Source organism: Astatotilapia calliptera, chromosome 19 (genome assembly GCF_964374335.1).
Source record: "Astatotilapia calliptera chromosome 19, fAstCal68.1, whole genome shotgun sequence".
NCBI lineage: Eukaryota > Metazoa > Chordata > Actinopteri > Cichliformes > Cichlidae > Astatotilapia > Astatotilapia calliptera.
The window spans coordinates 18,656,096-18,675,814 of record NC_137440.1 but is presented as its reverse complement, the minus strand read 5'-3'; the positions used below and the strand labels follow the sequence as shown (position 1 = coordinate 18,675,814).

At 41.4% G+C, this 19,719-nt stretch overlaps 1 protein-coding gene and 1 long non-coding RNA gene across 2 annotated transcripts; one reads left to right on the top strand and one right to left on the bottom strand.

The window, feature by feature from the left end:
- Nucleotides 1–3,003: 3,003 nt before the first annotated feature.
- dcaf5 (ddb1 and cul4 associated factor 5) lies at nucleotides 3,004–19,579 on the bottom strand. The gene is made up of 9 exons (XM_026151362.2): nucleotides 19,133–19,579; nucleotides 17,974–18,117; nucleotides 16,317–16,353; nucleotides 16,058–16,197; nucleotides 15,419–15,548; nucleotides 12,045–12,258; nucleotides 8,056–8,122; nucleotides 7,185–7,312; nucleotides 3,004–5,041 (listed from the first exon to the last, which is right to left on the bottom strand). The coding sequence occupies exons 1-9, from the start codon at nucleotides 19,338–19,340 to the stop codon at nucleotides 3,704–3,706; spliced, it is 2,406 nt and encodes an 801-aa protein (XP_026007147.1). The 5' UTR covers nucleotides 19,341–19,579; the 3' UTR covers nucleotides 3,004–3,703.
- On the top strand, nucleotides 8,350–11,602 carry LOC145422502 (uncharacterized). Its single transcript, XR_013903803.1, has 3 exons — nucleotides 8,350–8,448; nucleotides 8,686–8,770; nucleotides 10,088–11,602. It is a non-coding gene; the product is annotated as an uncharacterized LOC145422502 (long non-coding RNA).
- Nucleotides 19,580–19,719: the final 140 nt, after the last annotated feature.

Genomic DNA, 19,719 nt, shown 5'->3' with positions numbered 1-19,719 from the left:
ATGTCTACATTACAGTTTAAAGAACACAAATATAATTTATTGTATGCGAAAAAATCTTGGTGTTTGAAAAACGGACAGTTTCTGTGTATAAAGAATGTGATTGTGGGGACACTGTGTTTAGGGAAAGATTCATTAAGTGGAGCTTAATACAAACAAGAAAATCTCAGGATCTGAGTCCATCTCTTGTCTACCTCATTTTGGTGGCATGTTGCTTGGCACTAAAGGGTACAAGCCAGATGGGTGACAGCTGTGGCAGAAACCACGACCTGTATCAGAAAGACAATCTAATTGTTTCTAAATGTGAATCCTCACAGTAGCCTGAAAGGCAGAAAACCGCATTACTCATCTTCTTCCGAGCATAAAAACATATTGTGGTAATTATCCAAGTCCATACAAAACTTCCAAAGCCATAATGAGTATCCCACATGGCTGTTTTAAACTTTCTAATGCTGGTTTCCCGGCTGGTATCTAAGCAGCACGAGGCTTAATGAGCCTACTGCTGTGAAACGATTTCAAAACTATTTCAAAAGACGATACAGGAACAAAAACAAATTGCCTATTAATTGCAGTACAGCTTTTTCAAAGTATCTTGATCATGTCCATGACTGAGCTGGCATTTTAGGTCTTGTAAATAATAAAAAAGGTCTAATTACTCAAATTATATATACCTGATATGGCTGTTTATATATAGCCAGATCCCTAGAAATCTGCATTTCTGATGTTTTTGGGGTGGGGGGGGGGGGGGGGGGGGGGGATTATGCTCCAATGGAAGCTATTGATGTAAAACTTACCATTTATGAAACACTACTGCCTTTAATGACTACTTTTATTACTTTTCCCCAAATCTTTCTGTTAGCACAGAGTTTGTCAAAATGTTGACCAGCTGGGAAAGCAACCTTTTAAATATACTCAAAGGTAGACATGGCCAAAGTACAATAAATTGTCAATGATCAGTCATACAATAAAGTGTAAAGGTAAGCAACAAACAAGCTATTCTGAAGCTTTTGATTGGTCAATGTGTTGTGTAGTGGGAACAGCAGAGAAGATCATCGGGGTCTCTCTCCCCTCTATTGAGGACATCTACACCACATGATGCATTCGCAAAGCCACCAGCATTGTGGCTGATCGGACACACCCCTCTCACACACTCTTCACACTCCTGCCATCTGGAAAAAGGTACCGAAGCATTCGGGCACACACATCCAGACTGTGCAACAGCTTTTTTCCACAAGCCATCCTTCTCCTCAGCAAAAAGGGACTGACTGATAAACACGCACACATACACACACAAACATTATCACTCAGCTTAACTCAACTACCTCAAAACATTGAGACTGGACTGACTAATCAACACAAGCGCAAACATACTGACCTACACCACCAAACCATCGTACACACCAACCTGTAAATGTTCTTTTGCACAATATTATTACTGGACTTTCTGCACTAACTTCTGCACTTCCTAATTTTTGCTGCTACACTAAGGAATGTTTACTGTTCCTCCACTACCTCAATTCATCATCACAAAACCTTATTATTATGTTACGTTGTGTTTTTTTGTTTTTTTTGTCACACTGTCACTTGCTGCTCTTGTTTGCACATTTGCACGTGCACTTTGTTGTCTGCTGTCTGATAACAAAAAAAAAGTCTTCCTTAGATAGTTAGATAGTTTTTTGTTAATTTATGTTGTAATTTATGTTAGGTCAGTCTGTCTTGTCTCTGCTAGCCAGCTAACTAGGCCTCTTAGTTAGCTAGTTTAGAGTTTTCTGTTAATTTATGTTGTAAATTTATGTTGCATGTAGCACCTTGGTTCCTGGAGGAACGTTGTTTCGCCTCACTGTGTACTGTTAAACTGTATATGGTTGAAGTGACAATAAAGCCAACTTGACTTGTCTTGACTTGGCTCTCTAATATCGCTTATATTAAAATTGATAACATTTTTAAGTCAAGGTGGATGAAAAGCCATTAAAACATTCAGAATACCGGAACGTATCCATGTGCCAAGTGGGTAACACATCATGTGACGTGAAATAAGAAACATGGAGCTTGTGGTGAATTTGTGTTGTTAGCTGTGTTAAATGCAGCTTTAATGCAGTTGTTTTAGGGGTGGTTTTGGCTCAGGTGGTTGAGTGGGTTGTCCACTAATTGCAGTATTTGCAATTGCCCCCCCCCAGTGGAAGTCCTGGCTTTTTTTTTTTTTTTATCCCTCCCAGAATTTAAGTCAGACTTGCTGCAAATCTATTTTGAAGACAAATCAGAATTCTGAGAATAGTGTTTTGTGATAAAGTTGGACTTCTGTGGAAAAAAATTGTAAATAAAGTCAGAATTCTAAGAAAAAAGTCAAGTCTGTGAAACAAAGTCATATAATAAACTGTCTTCTGTGACTAAATTAGACTTCCACAGGAAAATATATAGATATTTAGAATTTGGCTAGTAAATTCAGACTTGCGTGGAACAGAGTCAGACTTTCATGTGGGAAAAATTCTGGCTTTTTTTTGTAGTTCTGTGAATTAAGAAGAAAAAAAAAGACTTTCTTCTGGCATTTTTCCTCTAAATTCTGGAAATTCGTGGACTGAAAATATAGTTTGTTTGTTTTTTATCCTTGATCCCAATCTAGTTCCTTAAGAGTGAAATCCAAGACTTCGGTCCTGTCCCACTCCAGTGTTTTTCAGAAATTAATCACTTGTGTTGACATGTAAATCTGCAGTATTAGCAGACTGATCATAATTGACTGAACTCACTCTCCTAAATAAATGCAGCTTTTTGGTTAAGTCAATAAAAGATTCTACTCGGACTGATACGGTTTGCACAGGGTCACGTTTCTTTCACGGGAGAGTCGAGGTTGCGTTGCCATGGCAACTCCGTAAGCTCACAGCAGTAGAGTAGCCGATATCTACAATAAAATGACTCGTTTTCCATTACCTCAGACAGACATGTGTCAGAAAGAGTAAATGTTTCACCCATCGGCGAGTCAGCCTTAGGAAGACGCTGTTGCTTTGTCACTAGAGAACAAATTATTCTTTAATTGCAAGAAAACAAAAGCGAGCTGGCTTGTAATGGTACCCATGGGCTGGATAATGAGACCAAGAACAGCTGGTTGAGACAATGAAAGCATCATTTCAATACACAGCTTATACAAACGGTGCTCCTCAGGATTTCTATGGAGGCAGTCAATTCTTCAGGCCCTCCTGAAGCAGTCTGAGCCGAGAATCACTTAAAAATGAGAATAAGCCTAACCAGATTTACACTCAGTGTGAAATCACAGAAATTAAAATTCCGCCAAGCTTCTTTCCTACAAAAGACTGTTTTGTTGTTATGGTTGGAAGAGCTCCAAATCCAGGGTGGAGTTTTGTGCAACAACCAGAGCTTGAGAAAGAAACACTGATGATGCATGAAAATAAATGCGTCTCACTTAAACACGTCTCACTGTTATCAACAATATTAAGCTTATGTTATACATCTCTTAATGTCATCTGTGGTTCGACCTGAAGAATGACGACAACGTCTGACTGATTTGTTCTCAAACAAAAAACGAATTACTGTCATTTTTTTTAGCTTCCTAGCGCCTTCTGCTCGTAAGCAGTTAGTGTGTGTCACATGACAAAAAAAACAGAGGAGAAAAGCTGAGTTGTAAAAACGCATAGAAAACCCACTTCCCAAATGAAGTCTCTTAACAGTTTCTTTCCAGGGCGAGAAAGCATCACTATGTTTTTAGCTTCTTTTCTGAGGGCGAGGAGGCCGACTCTGCTTCGTCTGATCCCACGTGAGTCCGCTTTAGAGCACTCAGTGCAGGGACTTTTTCTCTCTGTGGCCACTTGTCTTCAGGTGGAACGCCAGTCTCTTCCTCTGGATCTGAGGCAACATGTGGGCCCTCAGTCGTGTACTCTCCCATTGGTGCCACAGTCCGGTGCTGCCCGTTCACTCCGAGGGTGCATCGGCTCTGGGAGGTGCGGTCTACAGCCGGTGAGCTGCCACACGCTTCTCCGCTATCAGAGCTGTCTAAAACTGGCTCTGTAGCAGCCCTCCCTTCAGTCCTGCATCCATCCAGTGACTGAGGAGATGCAGCTGGATGTCTTTCCAGCTCAGTCCTGTCACTCCCTTCCTCATTCTCTTGGCTCTCAGGAGACATTACTGGGCTCAGACACACAAAGTCCGAAGGGCTCAGACATTTTTCCTCCTCTGTGGCGCCGCCGGTTCGGGGCTTGATTTCGAGGGCGTTTTGTTCCTCGCCTGACGAGGAGGAAGACAGGTCATCGATGGAGATTGATGGGTAACTGCAAGAGTCGATGGCGGAAAAGAGAGCTTGCACGGACTCGGGACGATCCCCAGCTCTGGAGACAACATGCATGCGTCTGCGCCTCATGACGTTACGCCGCCTCACGGCGCTACGGCGCTCCTCGTCGTCGCTGCTGGAACTGGAAGTGGATGTGGAGGAGCTAGAGGCTCCAGCGGGAAGCGAAGGAGAGGAGGTGGGACTGGAAATTGTGGAGTTGTCCCTGGGGCTTGGGGATCGAGGCCGGGGCATTGGGTCGAGCCAAAATTCGCTGGAGTCTGAGTCCTCATTCACCAGGAAGCCAGATTGATGGCGCTGATGTCTGCTTCGTCTCCTGGGTCGTTCCTCCCCCTCGTCTCCGGCTTGCTCTTCCGCTCCTGAAGCATCAGGTCCAGCCAGGGAGGAGGAGGAGGAGGAGTTATCAGAGTTGCTGTGGTGACCCGCAGCAGAGGCAGCAGTAGGAGCGGTTGGTGTGGTTCGTGTGGAGCGGCGTCCCCGGGCGTGGAGCTGCATGATGGCCTCCTCACTTAGGTCAGTGTCAGAGTCTGAGCTCCAGCCCTCAATCTCCCGACGCACCAATGAGTCGAAGAAAGCCATCATGCGGGGGTCCTCCTGGATAGACTGGCTGACATAATCGTGGGACAGACCACTGCCGCTGTTGAGAACCAGGGTGATGTACTCCTCGTGAGTGTAGAGGCTGCGGGATTTGTCCTCCACACGACCCTCCAGATCTCCCAGACTGTCAGGCTGCTGGTAGGGACTCCACACCTAAGATGGGCAGAAACATAAAAGGGTAAAGGTGGGTGAGTGGAGGGTGAAGTAGAAGGAAGGAAAAGGGAAAGATGCAGTTAAAACACACAAAAACATATGAGATGACAGAGAGAAAGTGAGGAGTAGGAAGAGTGAGCCAGGATCAGGTTATAACACCTGTACCTGTATCGACTTCCACTCAGAGCAGTGACGTACAAGTTTGTGTAACCAAAATAACAAAAAAAGAGAAGCTGGCTTTTGTCACCATCAATGACAGAATTTCTTAAACCGAAGAAGCCATTTTTAATTTTTATATAATATATAAACTAATACAAAAAGTTTAGAGCTCAGCTAGGCTATGTTGTATGCTAGCAGTCTGCTTATTATCATGCACAGGTATAACTGTACTGTGCAAAAGTCTTGAGCCACTCCTCATTTCTTTATATTTTGCTTCAAAGCAGCCAAACGTTCCTGAATCATTCAAAGTGGTGCTGAGCAACAGTTTTCCAGGATATTGGAAGGCCTTACAAGGTTATGCCTGCTTTTTCACTGCAGCTCCGATACCCAACTATTTTGAGAGGATTTTTTTTGTTTGTTTGTTTTTGTCAAGCTACTTAACACTGACCTCTGAATCATTCATGCAGAAATATTGCACAGAGCTCAAGAGATGACTCAGTATTGGGTCTGCACATAACAGACAACTTAGCGAGACGTCTGTTTTAAATTGAAATAATTGTATGTGCATTTGTATTGTTTGGGGTTACAGTGGTGTTGGGAGGTAGTGTCAAAAATAATGTAAAACATTTTACATCCAAAGAAGAGCGCTGAATGTCTTTCAAGAAGCCTGGAGAACTATTCCTGAAGATTCTTAAATTACAAGAAAGCTGCCAAAGAGAGTTCACACTGTGCTGAAGAATAAAAGGTTTCACTTTCTAATTTGCCTGATATGTTTGTTTCCATGAATGTTTGCACATGTTTAAATAAGATGATGCAACCATTTTCAAAACAAATTATAAAGAAATAAGGCGTAGCTCAAGATTATTGCAGAGTACTGCATGTTTACAACCCCACCTCCTCTACTTTCAGGATTTTTTGAGAAACACACATCCAAGGATGTGGACCACTTACACACACAAGCAAAGAGGATAAAACAACCGCTTCTATGGGGAGAAGCAAACTGATGATGCAAAGCTGTGTTATTAACTTTGAGACATGAAGCAAACTTCAAATACTGCTTGCCTGGTTTACTGAGAACATGAGCAGCATATTTTCTCATAAGATAATACAGAAACGCAGCTCTAATTCTAATATTATAAAATCATGCTGTACCAAATGATTCACTATCTGCAGACAACCAGATTCGATGTGATACACAGATGAAAACAAATGGCTTCAGCAGACTGAGAGAACTTAATGAGAAGCCTCAGTTTTTATTTTATTTTAACTACAATATTTAACTGATACTGCAGCTTAATCAAGCTTGAGCTCAAGTGAAGAGTTTAACAATAATACGTGTTTATTTCAACGCTTACACAACCTTTAGCTGCCTTAAACTGCAAAGATTTTAGAAAGCCTTGTTGCATTTCATAATATAGTCTAGCTCTGGTTTCAGAAATACTGTATGTGTAGAACCTCTCACATCTTTCATGACCCACTTTATGAACACCGCCCAACATCATCTGCTTCAGTCGACAATAGTGATCGGGGAAATCCATCCGTTTTCAATCCCCACTGCACAAGCGGGACGTTAGAGCTCAGTCAGTTACTCAGTGGTGTCATTGGAGACCAATGTCTCACTTAAGGGCACGTTTGCTGTCCAAGCAACAGATGATGCTGAGACTCGGATGTTGGGACAGTCCACTAACAGGATCATTTCTCTAACCGCTCGTCACCCTGAAGCTGCAGAAAATGGAAGAGACACATCTGTGCACCAACACGAAGCCCGAAAGAAGAGCTGACGCCAAAAACTGCAGTTCCTCAAACGTCCATTTGAGGTGGGCTCAAAGAGCGAGTCAATCCCAGGAGATTCCCTGTTAAACTGCCTGTTTTATTTTATATTTACAGCCTGGTCAGAATGTTTTAGTGTCTGCAGCAAACATTTCTTATATGCAGTTAGTAAAATCAGAAAAACAAATCACAGTATAAAGGTTCCTTTACTTACCTTGATGACTTTCTCCACACCGGAGGAGCAGATCATGTATGTGTGAGGGTTGAAGCGGACCTGGTTGACTATGGAGCGGTGACCCTTCAGGACCATGAAAGCTCCGTTAACAACACGACCAGGGCCTCCTTAAAAGAAAAGCTTTGTTAACATGTTACCGGCACACAAAACACATCGTTCAGAGCCACAGAAATGAAAGACTACAACAGGGACTCATTAAAGAAGAAAAACATTCGGTTATACAGCAATTCAGCCTGATTCTTGATCTCCTGAGACAGAAAATGCAGACTGTGAAATATAGCAGTTCTAATCTTTATAATATACCATTAGCCTGACAAACAAAAAGGCTCTGTGTGCATATTTCAAATGTGAGTAACTCCTTGAAAAGTCATAAATATGGCAGGTGGTGTTACAGAGCTACAAATACCACATTCTTGGATTGCTGCATTTCTGGGGATTTTCCTCCTGGAGTAATTATATCTGAGGCATTTTCACTGTAAGAATATATCGAGCAGTAATTTCTAAATTGTTTTTAGTTCGTGTGAGCAGGTGGAAACATTCAACGTTAATTTGACATTGCATTGAAGCTTAGCTACAGGTTATTCTGTAGTTACTCGTGCCTGGAAAGTCTATTATAACCAAATGAGCTGAGGGTAAACCACAGTCTGCCCTGATGATGTCTCCAAATGCAAAACGTTGTCAGGCTTAATGTGCTGACTAGACAGAAGACAATCTCACACTGGGATATAGATTATCAAATCATTTCACTTCTTTTGTTGCAACAAAATGTCAAAAATGCAATAAATCCTGCTCAACATAACAGCGCAAAGACATAAATATGCCATCGGTGCAGTTAGATCCAATAACTCACCTGCTTCTGGATCCTTTGGGATTTTCCACATGTAGAGGTTGAAGTCGTCTGACCCAGACAAGATGTACTGAAGGAGAAAGGGGAAAACAAAAGGATGTTTAGATTGCAATCTGCCCCAGTTTGTATGACTTAAACTTTCCATTTCAGCTATAAAGAGAAAATTGCTGACATGCGTATGTATGCTGGGAGTAATGAACCATGGGGAATTTGGGTGGTTGGGCAATACGTAGCACAAAAACAACCGATCTTATCGCGACACCGTGTCTCATAATGTGCGATCAAATGCCGCCTTCACACGACACGGCAGTCTGACCCCAACAGAGCTCCTGCTGCCCGTCTTGACTGTTGTTGGATTTTGGGAACAGATGGTTCCACTTGAACCTGTCGCTTAAGGTAGGCTTTGACAGAGTCGGGGTGGGGGTGCTCTATGTTCTTATACGTATGACTTAAAACAGCATGAAGAAGGAAAGACTAGAATGAAGAATTACTTTATGGTTAAAACCCATTTACAGCTAGCATATCCACTGCATTACATGTCCTGGTGATGTTAACCAGACTTTAGAGTTTTAGAAAAAAGAAAGGGATTTGTGTAGAGTAAGCTCTTTCTAATGTTCAAAAAACCTGTTTCAGATGATTTCAGCTATGTGACAAGTTACATTATCCTGCTGGAAAAAGCCTTCATAGAGGAATGGCTGTGATCCACAACAGTACTCAGGTAGGATGTGGCATTTAATCATCCTCACAACCAGCCTAAACCGATGATTCAAGGCAGGAGGGAAAGATGTTTTCATGTTGTTTATGCCAAATTCTGACCCTAACCTGTGAACAACGCAGCAGAAATTGAGCCTCAGACCAGGCAACATTGCTCCAATCTTCTCTTGTCCAATTGTGTTGAGTCAGTATGACTTAAATCCTCAGTTTCCTGTGCTGAGCTGAGAGGAGTGAAAACCAGTGCGGTCTTCTGCTGATGTAAGCCGTCTGCTTCAAGGTTTTATGGGATGTTGATTCAGAGATGCTCTTCTGCATATCTTGGTTGTAATTACTGGTTATTTGAGTTACTGTTGCCTTCAGCAGTTTGGCCATTCTCCTCTGACCTAAGGCATCAACAATGCGCTTTCATCCAGAGAACAGACGCTCACTGGATATTTCCTCTTTTTCAGAACGTTCTCTATAAATCCTGAAAATGGGTGTGTGGGAAAATCCCAGTACATCAGCAGTTTCTGAAGTATTCACACCAGTCTGGCACCAACAACTGCACCAAGTTCAGAGTTACTTAAATAACCTTTCTTCCCCATTTTGATGCTCAGTTTAAACTTCAGCGGGTCATCTTGACCATGGTTACAAGCCTAAATGCATTAACTTGCAGACATTAGATTTGGCTCATTTTTGCATGAACAAACAGCTTATAAAGCAGCCAGTGAATGCATATTTTGCATATGCAGATGTTACCCTATTCAGGTAACCAGCAGCAGTGTTCAAAGAATCAAAAAAAACAAAATCTACATCTTTGCATTTCTCTTTAGCAGATTTTTATTTAATGGGAATGGCTTTCAAGCCCCATTTTACAAGAGGAGGCAAATTCTTTTGTGATAAAATAATTCACATTCGCTTTAAGGCATCGTCATCTGCTCCTTACAGTCTGTCAAACTGTGGAATATTTTTGTGGTGTTTCATCAGCAAATTACTTTAAATGAATGTCTTCAATTTCCTTCTGTAAACATTCTGCCGGTCTGCGCCGGTGCATTTTTCTTCACAGGGTTTTACTGTCCACTGTTTTTACACAGTTCTTTTCCAACATTATATGCATGCTTTCAGAAAACCCATGTCTTCATCTAAGAGAAGTCCTACATAAAATGATCAACAGGGATGAAAAGTAATCATGCCTGAGGCTGAGACGGTGAGATTAGTTTAGCTGCTGGGCATGGACACATTTTTAGCTCAACACCTGTGTGCTTTGCCTCCCGTTCCCAGAGGACACATCAGGAAAGGAATTTTGTGCCCAAAACTAACTCCCCTCTTTCCTTTCTATCAGCTTCATGCAGCAAGTCACCACTCAGCTCTTCTGCTCTCACACCATTCTGAGAAAATCCTCTACTACAAGCAGAGCCTGCATGAAAAAAAGAGCTACTCGGTTACAGCTGCTACATTTGGTCAAACCTCCATCACATCCTGTCAGTTGCTTGGTTTCTTATACCACTTCTTCTCATTATCCTCCAACATCCATTGTGTAATTAGTACACCTAGTACAAGAAGCTGAGAGTATTCTACTTGGCTTAGGAAATTCTCAAGCTGCACTCACACACCTGTAGCTCAGGTGGCAGAGCAGGTCAGCCACTAATTTGAAGGTCGGTGGTTCGATCCCAGGCTACCTCCTGGCTGCATGCCAAATATCCTTGGGCAAGATACTAACCCTGTGTTTGCCTACTGGTGGTGGTCAGAGGGCCCGGTGGCGCCAGTGTCCGGCAGCCTCGCCTCTGTCAGTGCGCCCCAGGGCAGCTGTGGCTACAATGTAGCTTGCCATCGCCAGTGTATGAATGTGTGTGTGAATGGGTGGATGACTGAATGTAGTGTGAAGCGCTTTGGGGTCCTTAGGGACTAGAAAAGCGCTATACAAATGCAGGCCATTTACCATTTACTCAGAGGCTCAGTAAACTCAGTTTTAAAATATCAATGTAATTATGATGCAGTGCTTTTCCTGGAAAAAAAAAAAGATAAACTGATTATGGCAAAAAATAGCTACACAGATGGCTCACTGTGTATATAATAACCCTTTGCAAGATGCCTTCTGCTTTGTTTATGTCAAACAAGTCAGCAAGTAAGTTTTCATGAAAACCTGCTAAATATTAAACACAGGGAAATGATTTGTGATTAAACAGGCCCAGAACAGCTGCTGCACAAACAGGTTAGTACAGCTCAGGTCATGATTATGTGAATGTACACCTGACAATTTGAAAGTCGTTACATCCCTGATTACAAATTAAACATAGTTGGAACCTAATGCATGTTATTACTGCATATGTAATTGTTTTCCAATAAAGTGAAAGGTTGATTTTATCAGTAAATTTTGAGAATAGTTCAATAAAAATGAATCATCTTAAAATATTATCTGGAACTCTGCAAATTCTAGATTAATGAGTCCACTAATGAACTCTGGAAAATATCAGAAAGAGGCAGGAAGACTGTTCAAAGTCTGTTTTTCTTCTTGAATTTTGACACAGAGCAGGAAACAGTTCCTGTCAGATGCATTCTCGCTGGTCAAAAATCAAGCAATTTAGGCAACAGTGTTTTCTGAGTGGAGGGGGTTGAAGCAGGACACGAGAAATACACTTACAAGCTGTGATTTCATTGGACAACTACCTGCACTGATCTCACATCTGTGCAAATCAGAATTTACAGTCTTTGTATTAAGGAGCTAGCAGGTCAAAGACTTAGATATCGGACTTGGCTGGGTTGGAAATTTGCCTCCTCACATGTGCCTTCATCAATTAATGTCTAGAAAAGTTCGCGACTGCTGTGTAGGTATTAAAGAAATTCCATTCCATCAGCAGCTGAGGAAATTCAAACCTTATTGTGCTGTCCTGACCCGATTCTGCACTCTTTGAACTACCTTCAGATCTTTTTTAAGCCTTTCTGAGCCTAACTGACACCAAAGGCAAATGTTAACGTAATAAACATGACTAGAGGCTGATGTCATGTCTGAAGAGGACCAACAGGAGGATCAGTGACTGAGGCCAGGGGCTTCTGGTGCTCCTCCAGCACTCAAAAGTCCCAGTTTCACAGAAGGAACTAATATATTCTATTTTCATTGTGTCTCCAAATACCCTCCTTAAATTTCATTTGAGGTATCCACAAAGTCAGTTAAAACAATCACTGTTCTATGTTTCGTACGTGCTTATTGTTTTAGGAGCTAAATCCCACTCGAGAAAATCAGCTGTCCCGTGTATCATTTAAAACACGGGTCGGTAAACACATATGATCTGTTTACTGACCTGATCCTTGTCCCCGGCGAAGCAGCAGCTCTTCATGGTGCAGGAGTTGAAGTAGCCCTGGTTATCGAACTGGAAGCTGGGAAGCCGGGAGTGCAGCTCGTAGAGGACCGGCGGCAGGCGGCGCCGCAGAGCCAGCAGCTGGGTGCCGGTGCTGTTGAAGCGAACACTCATGGCGCTCTGCAGGGACATACTGCCTCCATAACGGAGCAGCGAGCTGAGAGGGCGAGAAGAGAGAAATGATAATACCCGTCTCATTGTTCACAGTACTACAATCACAGAAGACAGCAAGAATATGTAGGTAACCGCTTTTTTAAACAACCAGATGAGGATAAAACAAGGTGATTTTCACTACATAAGTAATCCCAAAATAAATATCTTGTAGTTCCAATAATGAGAGCCAAAATATTTAAGTATTTATTTAAGAGAAACAATGATGATGAGTCATTATTCAGACAGATGAATAGCACGACTTTTTCTTGTGGTTTAACTTTAACATGCTGTGAAAGTTTACTAAAACAGCATTACACAATTTCTAAGTACTGATCTTCATACTTTTCCACATACTTTGGCACCTTTGAAAGAACTCCCCACGAGAAAACAGCGAGAGAAAGATACAATTCTGTGCAAGACTTGAGTAAATTCTTTATACTTTGCTAAGAAAATGGGAAATGGGTGCAGTGACTTACCCAAACATTTGCAAATATACATGAAAATACAGTATATAAATCAAAAACTGCATTTGTACAATTCTAATGAGCTTGAAAGTCCATATTTGGGATAAACACCTTTATTCAACACACCCTGAACTCTCATAGTCAAGCTTTCTTGTAATTCTTTATAGCCTTCGGGAAAAGCTCTCAAAGCTAGTCTGTGGATGTTTGGATGCCTTTAGATGATCCAAAACTTCAATAATGTTGAGGTTCAGTCTCTGGAAAGGCCACTGACTGATAATGTTCCACAGTGTGTTTTTGTATAAAAGAAAAAGTTAAACTTGGATCCCTCACTCCATAAGAACTGTTGCCACTGATTTTCAATCCAGTTCTTGTGTAATTTAGCAGATCTTAGCCTTTTGTCCTCATTTCCCTTCATTAAGAACGGCTTCTTGCCATCCATCCTTTCACTCACTCCATGTCTACTGGGGCTTTAAGCAAAAAGATCAATCAACTGAAGGGTCAGATACATGTCTCAGGTCTGGAGTCGTTCCTGAAAAGTTTCCTTTTTGTTAAGGACATAACATCCATATGTTATTCATCTGCTGTGGGGTTTTTTTCTTAAGGGCTACCACTGGACATACTGGACACAATGAAGACAAATTGAAAGTTTTCAGCTAGTAGCTCTTTGGAAATCACCTAGTTGGTGCAAACATACTTTTTTATGTCTCTCAAACTTTGTTATCTTTGGCAAATGGGAGCAACTGCTGTGTTTTTATGACAGGCTGCTAGTTAAAGATACAATTGAAAATTGGCTCATTGCTAAGTTGTCTGTGTACACAAAAAAAGATTCATCCCTGGAGTTAGGTGCTTTTTTAGATGGGTGAAAACATTATTCTGAAAATGGTCACATACAATGACTGGACTGAAAATGAGTGAAAAAGCAGCCAAAAAGAAAAACTTTGAAAAACTTCAGAAAGTCTGGAGATTACAGCTAAAAACCACTTTAGAAATTATAAGAAAGTCTAGCTGCAAAATAAAAAGAATGAGGGTGGCTCAGGACTTTTGCACATTACTGTACATCATAATCTCGATGAAAATGACATCATTAGAAAGCATGTCTGCCCTTTAGCCAAGGGGAGACTGTTAAATTACTCTGGCTAAGTAAATTAAATATTTCATGAAACACCTTTTAGCTGGAAGCTATTTTTAAACTTGATAGTGAACTGAGGACATTTCTAAGGAGCGTCTCTAAACATCCCCCTCGCTGCAGAGAAGCAGAGCCAACACCGGTGGGGGAGAAATGACTCAGTGTTTACTTTTACTGGCCATCATCTCTGCGCTAAAATCCCAAGTATGTCTAAACTCACACTCAGCGCCATTCAGTTCAGTGTTTTCACAGACACATTTTTATTGGTGCAAACATTTGTTTTTGTTTTGCAGTGGGAGGAGAGTCCTACAGTGGCCCTGAGAGGCCAAACGAACTGTAACTTGAAAACAAACAAACAAAAAAACACCAGCAAATAGAAAAATGCTGTAAAAGCACAATTTTATGGATAATTAATGCCAGTTAATCCACAAACAGAAGGTGCTGAAAAATGCAGACAGGTTGTGAATGCTAGCATTACTCGCTATATAAAACTCCTGTTCCTTTCAAATCTTTGTTATCCTCAGAGTCATTCTTTTATCTGGTGTCTGGCGAGCAATGAGCCCTGTGCTGTAGCTACATCCTAAGGTTTTAAAAACTGAGCTTTAAAACGTGCTGCAAATGAACAGCGGTAATAAAAACCCAGTGAGACCGACAGTGATCACTGACTTCACTTTTCGGTGCTTGTTCATATTAAACAGAATAAGATACAAAGCATTAAAACAAGTTAAAACAACAACATCCTTAATGACCACAGTGTAGTTTGGACCCATACCTAAAAATAAATGTCACTATTTCTTTTTCTTCAGTTATATGAATATGCCTGGATATGGATTAATAGTATAGCTGTTTGTTGCATGTTATTGCTGCAGATCTTAATATGCTTTATATATTTTGAGGCAAGTTTATCTATAGTGTTACACCATATATTGTAAGGATGTTATGTGTTTGTATCAACTGCCTTCTAAGCCCCATTTAGCAAAAATTAGCTTCTTTGAGCCTCTGATATCCATTCTATATGAATTAAGACACTTATGTTTACTGGTAGCTTTTCACTTCCAGATCTGATTCATCAACTCATTTTGTTTCCACAAACACTTCAGTTTTTGTCGCTTATTTTTTTATAACCTTTTGTTTTATATTTTTGCAGCATTTTTTTTTTTAAATTTGCTGGTGTTTTCTTAAGTTTGAGTCCGTTTGGCCTCTCAGGGCCACCATACAGTTGTGCTATTGGAAGAGGAAAAGCAGGTGTTAGTTTAATGGTGATGTTACAGTGCCATCTGGTGGAGATTGTCAGGTAAATCTGTTACTTAATAATTTTCTGGCTTAGACTGCTTTATGTGAAACCACAAAGATTTTTTTTTTTTTTTTTTAAAGCTAGATTCAGGTTTTTTCCATTTCAGTAAAAAAAGTTTTACTGCATGAAAGGCTCTTACTACAATGGACAAAATACAAGCAGACGCCATCTTATTTTTATGCTTCAACATCATAATAATTTCCACTGCTGAGTCAATTTATTCTTCGAGAAGAACAAATGTTAATCTCTTAAAGACAAAGAAAAGAGAAGCATGTCTGACCTGCGCGGCTTGCGGATGTCCCACAATCCAACACCCTCCTTGGAATTGGCCGTGGCGAGCAATCTGGGCTCCACGGGGTTAAACATTACACTGTGGAAGGCTGAGGGGTAGCTGGCCAAGCAGAAGGGCTCTACAGGGAGAGAAGATTTTCATATTCACAGCAGTTTTTAATAAAGGAATGTTACATTTCAAACAATCACACTCAATCATTCAAATAGCAGCACAGGGGTTTCTGCATACAGTGGAAATTATGATTGGATCCATCATGAGAGGAACGCAAAAACATTTTTTTGGATTACAGCAGGTGAAAAAAAAGCCTGCAGGCAGAAAAGGAAGCCCAATGTTGCTAAATGTATTATCAGGCCAACTTGGTCACAAGGAAGGCTTCTAAAATAGCAGGATGGAGACGTCATGCAAGATGATCCACTGCATTTGTAAAAATATCAACAAGTCTCACCAAGACCCATCACACACACGCACTTAAAATACACCGTGTGACTGGATATTAGCAGCTTTATCAATTACAACCATGACAGCAAACATAAGAGATCGGTGTCTGAAACGTCCAATGTGCGAAATGCATGGGATTTCGAACTGATCTATACAAACTTATTCATCATCTAATCCAACTGCTCTTACCTCCATGAGGCGGTTCGCGAGTGTCCCAAATAAGCACCCGTCCGTCATCGGATGAGCTGGCAAACACATTGTCATTGACCGGGCTGACGGACAAGCTGTACACAGCATCGATATGCAGGAACACGTTCAGAGTTTCCCTCCTGCAGGAAGTCAAGCGTTAATCATTTTGTTAGCGCGGTTAAATCGCTGACCTTTTCATGATGGCTATGAGCTCATCAAAACATTTTGATACTACAGTAACAAGGGTCATTTTACCCACCTCTCCACATCGTGAAGAATCACCTGTTCATCATTTCCTGTTCAACAACAAATACATAAAGCAGGTTACAAGGTGAAGGAAAAGAATACATTTTAAACTTCAAGCTACAGCTGTAGTCAGAAGTTAACATACAGTCACATGCATGAATGTCGTAGTAATTTTGAGCTTTAAGTCGTTTCTTTGAGCTGTTCTTTTTCCCAGGGTGGAATGATTGTATAGCAAATTTGAAAGTGATTTGAATGTTCTCCAGTCCACACAGGGTCAGAGTATACATACAGACTCAAATATGTACAAACACTGCTAAAAAATATTTGGTAAATGTTCGAGTTGCACCTCAACCACATGCTTTCTAAAGCCATGAAAAAGCTTTTGGTAGAATTCTGGCTGGATATTTAACCACTCTCCTTGGTAGAATTGGTAGAGTTCATTTTAACTGGTTGGATTCCTGGCACAGACACCTTGGAATGGTTATTCCAGAAGTTTAATGTTAGCATGTTTAATTTACTCCATAACCAGTTTTGATGCATGTTTAGGGATCATTATCCTGTTGGAACAACCAATTGTGCACAGATTTCAACCAACTAGCTGTTGATCTGAAGTGAAGTTGAAGGATTTGGAGGTGGCCCTCCTTCATTATTCAATCCACTTTGGCAATTTACTACCAGTAGGAGCAAAACAACCTCAGAGAATAATGCTACCACCATCATGCTTTATAGCTGGTGTACTTTACACAGGTTTCAAAGCCTTACTTTTAATTATCCAAAAATAACTAGCTATTATTCTGTAGAAGGCATCTGGCTTGTCCATGTGGGCAGCTGGAAAGTTCACTCAAGCGTGAATAAGTCCATTTTGGAGTAGGGCCTTCTTTCTTAGTCGACACCCACCCATGACGATGTAAAACTCAGTTTTTGAACTGATGATTAGAGTCTTCAGTTGTTTAGAAATGACTGGAAGAGACCTTACCAATGTATAAATCTGCAGTTCTCCTTCTTAGATCAGCACAGAGTTCCTTGGACTTTAACATTGCTCTGAGTATTGGTCAGTCCAGTGAGTGCTGTGAAATAATTCCTTTTTTATGCTGCAAAGACAAACTACTAGTTGTAATCAATCTTGATCAGTGATTGTAGAACCTTCAGCACCACTTATTAAAAGATTTAAGTAAGTGTAAGATGTATGCTGTACAATCATTTCACTGAGGTAAAGAACAGTTCAAAGAAACCATTAAAAGCTCAAAATTACCATGAAGTTCATGCCCATAATGACTGGATGTAAACTTCTGACCACAACTGTAGTTTTCTTTTAAAGGGTGTGTTAGATACTATAGTTATTTTATTCTCAAATAATAGCTCAGTAAAGCCTGACAGAACTTTAGAGTCTCTGGACTCTTTTGCATAGCAGCCAGACTGAAATCAGCAACTCCTGCAGCTAATTTAATTTTTCCCCCCCATCTATTATTTATACTCAACATCGTTCATGTGCAGTGAATCAAGCTCAGCCTTTTCCACAGTGCACATCAAAGTCTCTATTAAACATTTTATCTGTCTGAATACTTTTTAAATTCTGTTTGCTGTACACGTCCCACAAACACTTCCAGCTCAAAGGTTAAAAAGAGTAGTTACGTCCAGCAGGGATCAGATAGTACTTGTCTTTTTCTTACCACCAGAGAAGACTTTTTTGTTGGTGCTGTCAAAGGCCAGACAGAAGATGTTAGAGAGGTGCTCCCCCTTCAGCTTCACAGGCTTGGAGCGGCCGTGGATGGCTTTCTCCATGTGCCACAGAAGCACCCGACGGTCATCTCCACCTGCAAGTAAAGATGGAGCATTACGACCAAACTTTTAAAAAACAACGCTTTCTCACGGGTTCCAGATAAATGAGCTTTCAGGAAAGAAACTCTTCGTGAAATCAGTGCAACAAGTAACAGAATAGTGACAGAACTTTGAGCAAAAATACTAGATAAAATAAAAATATTTTCTATATGTTGTTTAGCAGACCAAACAAAGTGCTTAGACATACATGGCAGTATTGTATGAATGTATTGAGACTTGCAACAGAAAGTGTTTGGGGTACTAAACTAAGTAGACATGAACTACATATTTACCCTTAACACTAATCACATTTTGCCAGAGAAAACCTGAATGCGACCCCAACAACATGACTGGACCTTGCTTGTCCTGGAACCACTGTTTCCCTGTTACAATATTTTCCTTATCCAAATTCACAGGATTGCAATGAGATACATTTGTCTCCCAACTCCCTTCAAGTCTCTATATCACCGCCTGCATACCAGCAAGACTAAAACACCAGTGATTTGCATTTCATGCAAGAACCTTACATACTAATTAACTCTAGCCAAGTTTGTGTTGTATGCATCTTTTACTTTTTATTGTGGCAGATAAACAGATGCGTGTCATAAGGCAGACTCATGCTAACATGCTGGAATCCCACGGTGCAATGTAAACTGTAGACTCAAAATGGCAAGCCACAGGCTGTCACGCTAGGCCAGATGATTGTTTTTAATCCTCTCAGGACACTAACAGCTTCCATGAGGTCGCCATGATTTGACTCATGAGAGGGAAAAATGTCCACTTCAGAGCCCACATGGGTCGTCTTCTGCACTGACAGAAGATGGGACCGGTCCGAGGTAGCTGCTGCTGCTGCCCCCTCTGACTGTTTGACTCCCACTAGCCATCAAGAAAAGCTAGGCTAACTTAGCATCGGCTACGGTTACAGCTGACTGCCTGGCTAGCTAGCGTTAGCATGCTAACAAATTAAAACAGTGCAAGCTAGAGGAAGAAGAGGAGGGTTTGACAACTTACCAGACACCAGCCATTCCCCGCCGTTGTTGGAGAACTCAATGGCGTTGACACAGCCGAAATGTCCGAGCATATCCTTCTTGTAGAGGCTGGTGCAGCCTGCCAGCCTGCGCCTCTGGAATTCCTCCTTCAGGAGCGGCTGCCCAGTCAGCTCTCTGCGGGACAGAAAGCCCAGTGAGGAGCGCATAGCGCAGCCCTTCAGCTCCTTCATTTTCACCGTGCACGAATACGGCCCGCTCTGCTTTTGTTTTCACTACTGCACCCGGGACATCTGCTCACACTGTGGGGAAGATGTGGCGCACTGTTGGGTCTACATTATGGTGGATACCCCGCTGCCTGCTGATGTCGACGTTATTTCGCACCTCCTCTGTCTTCTCGCCAGTCCCAGCAGCAGCTTCCTGCTCCGGTGGAGGAGGACCTCTCTCTCCCCCTGGCTGTCACTCGGCACCACCAGCCAGCACTCCAGTCCCTTTAATTCACACCATTCAGCTCACATTTTACCATTGAACTACCCTCTGTCAAGTTTGTACCATTTTAATATTTTAGTTTGCTATCCATGTGACGCACAAATGCCGCTAATTATTCTTATT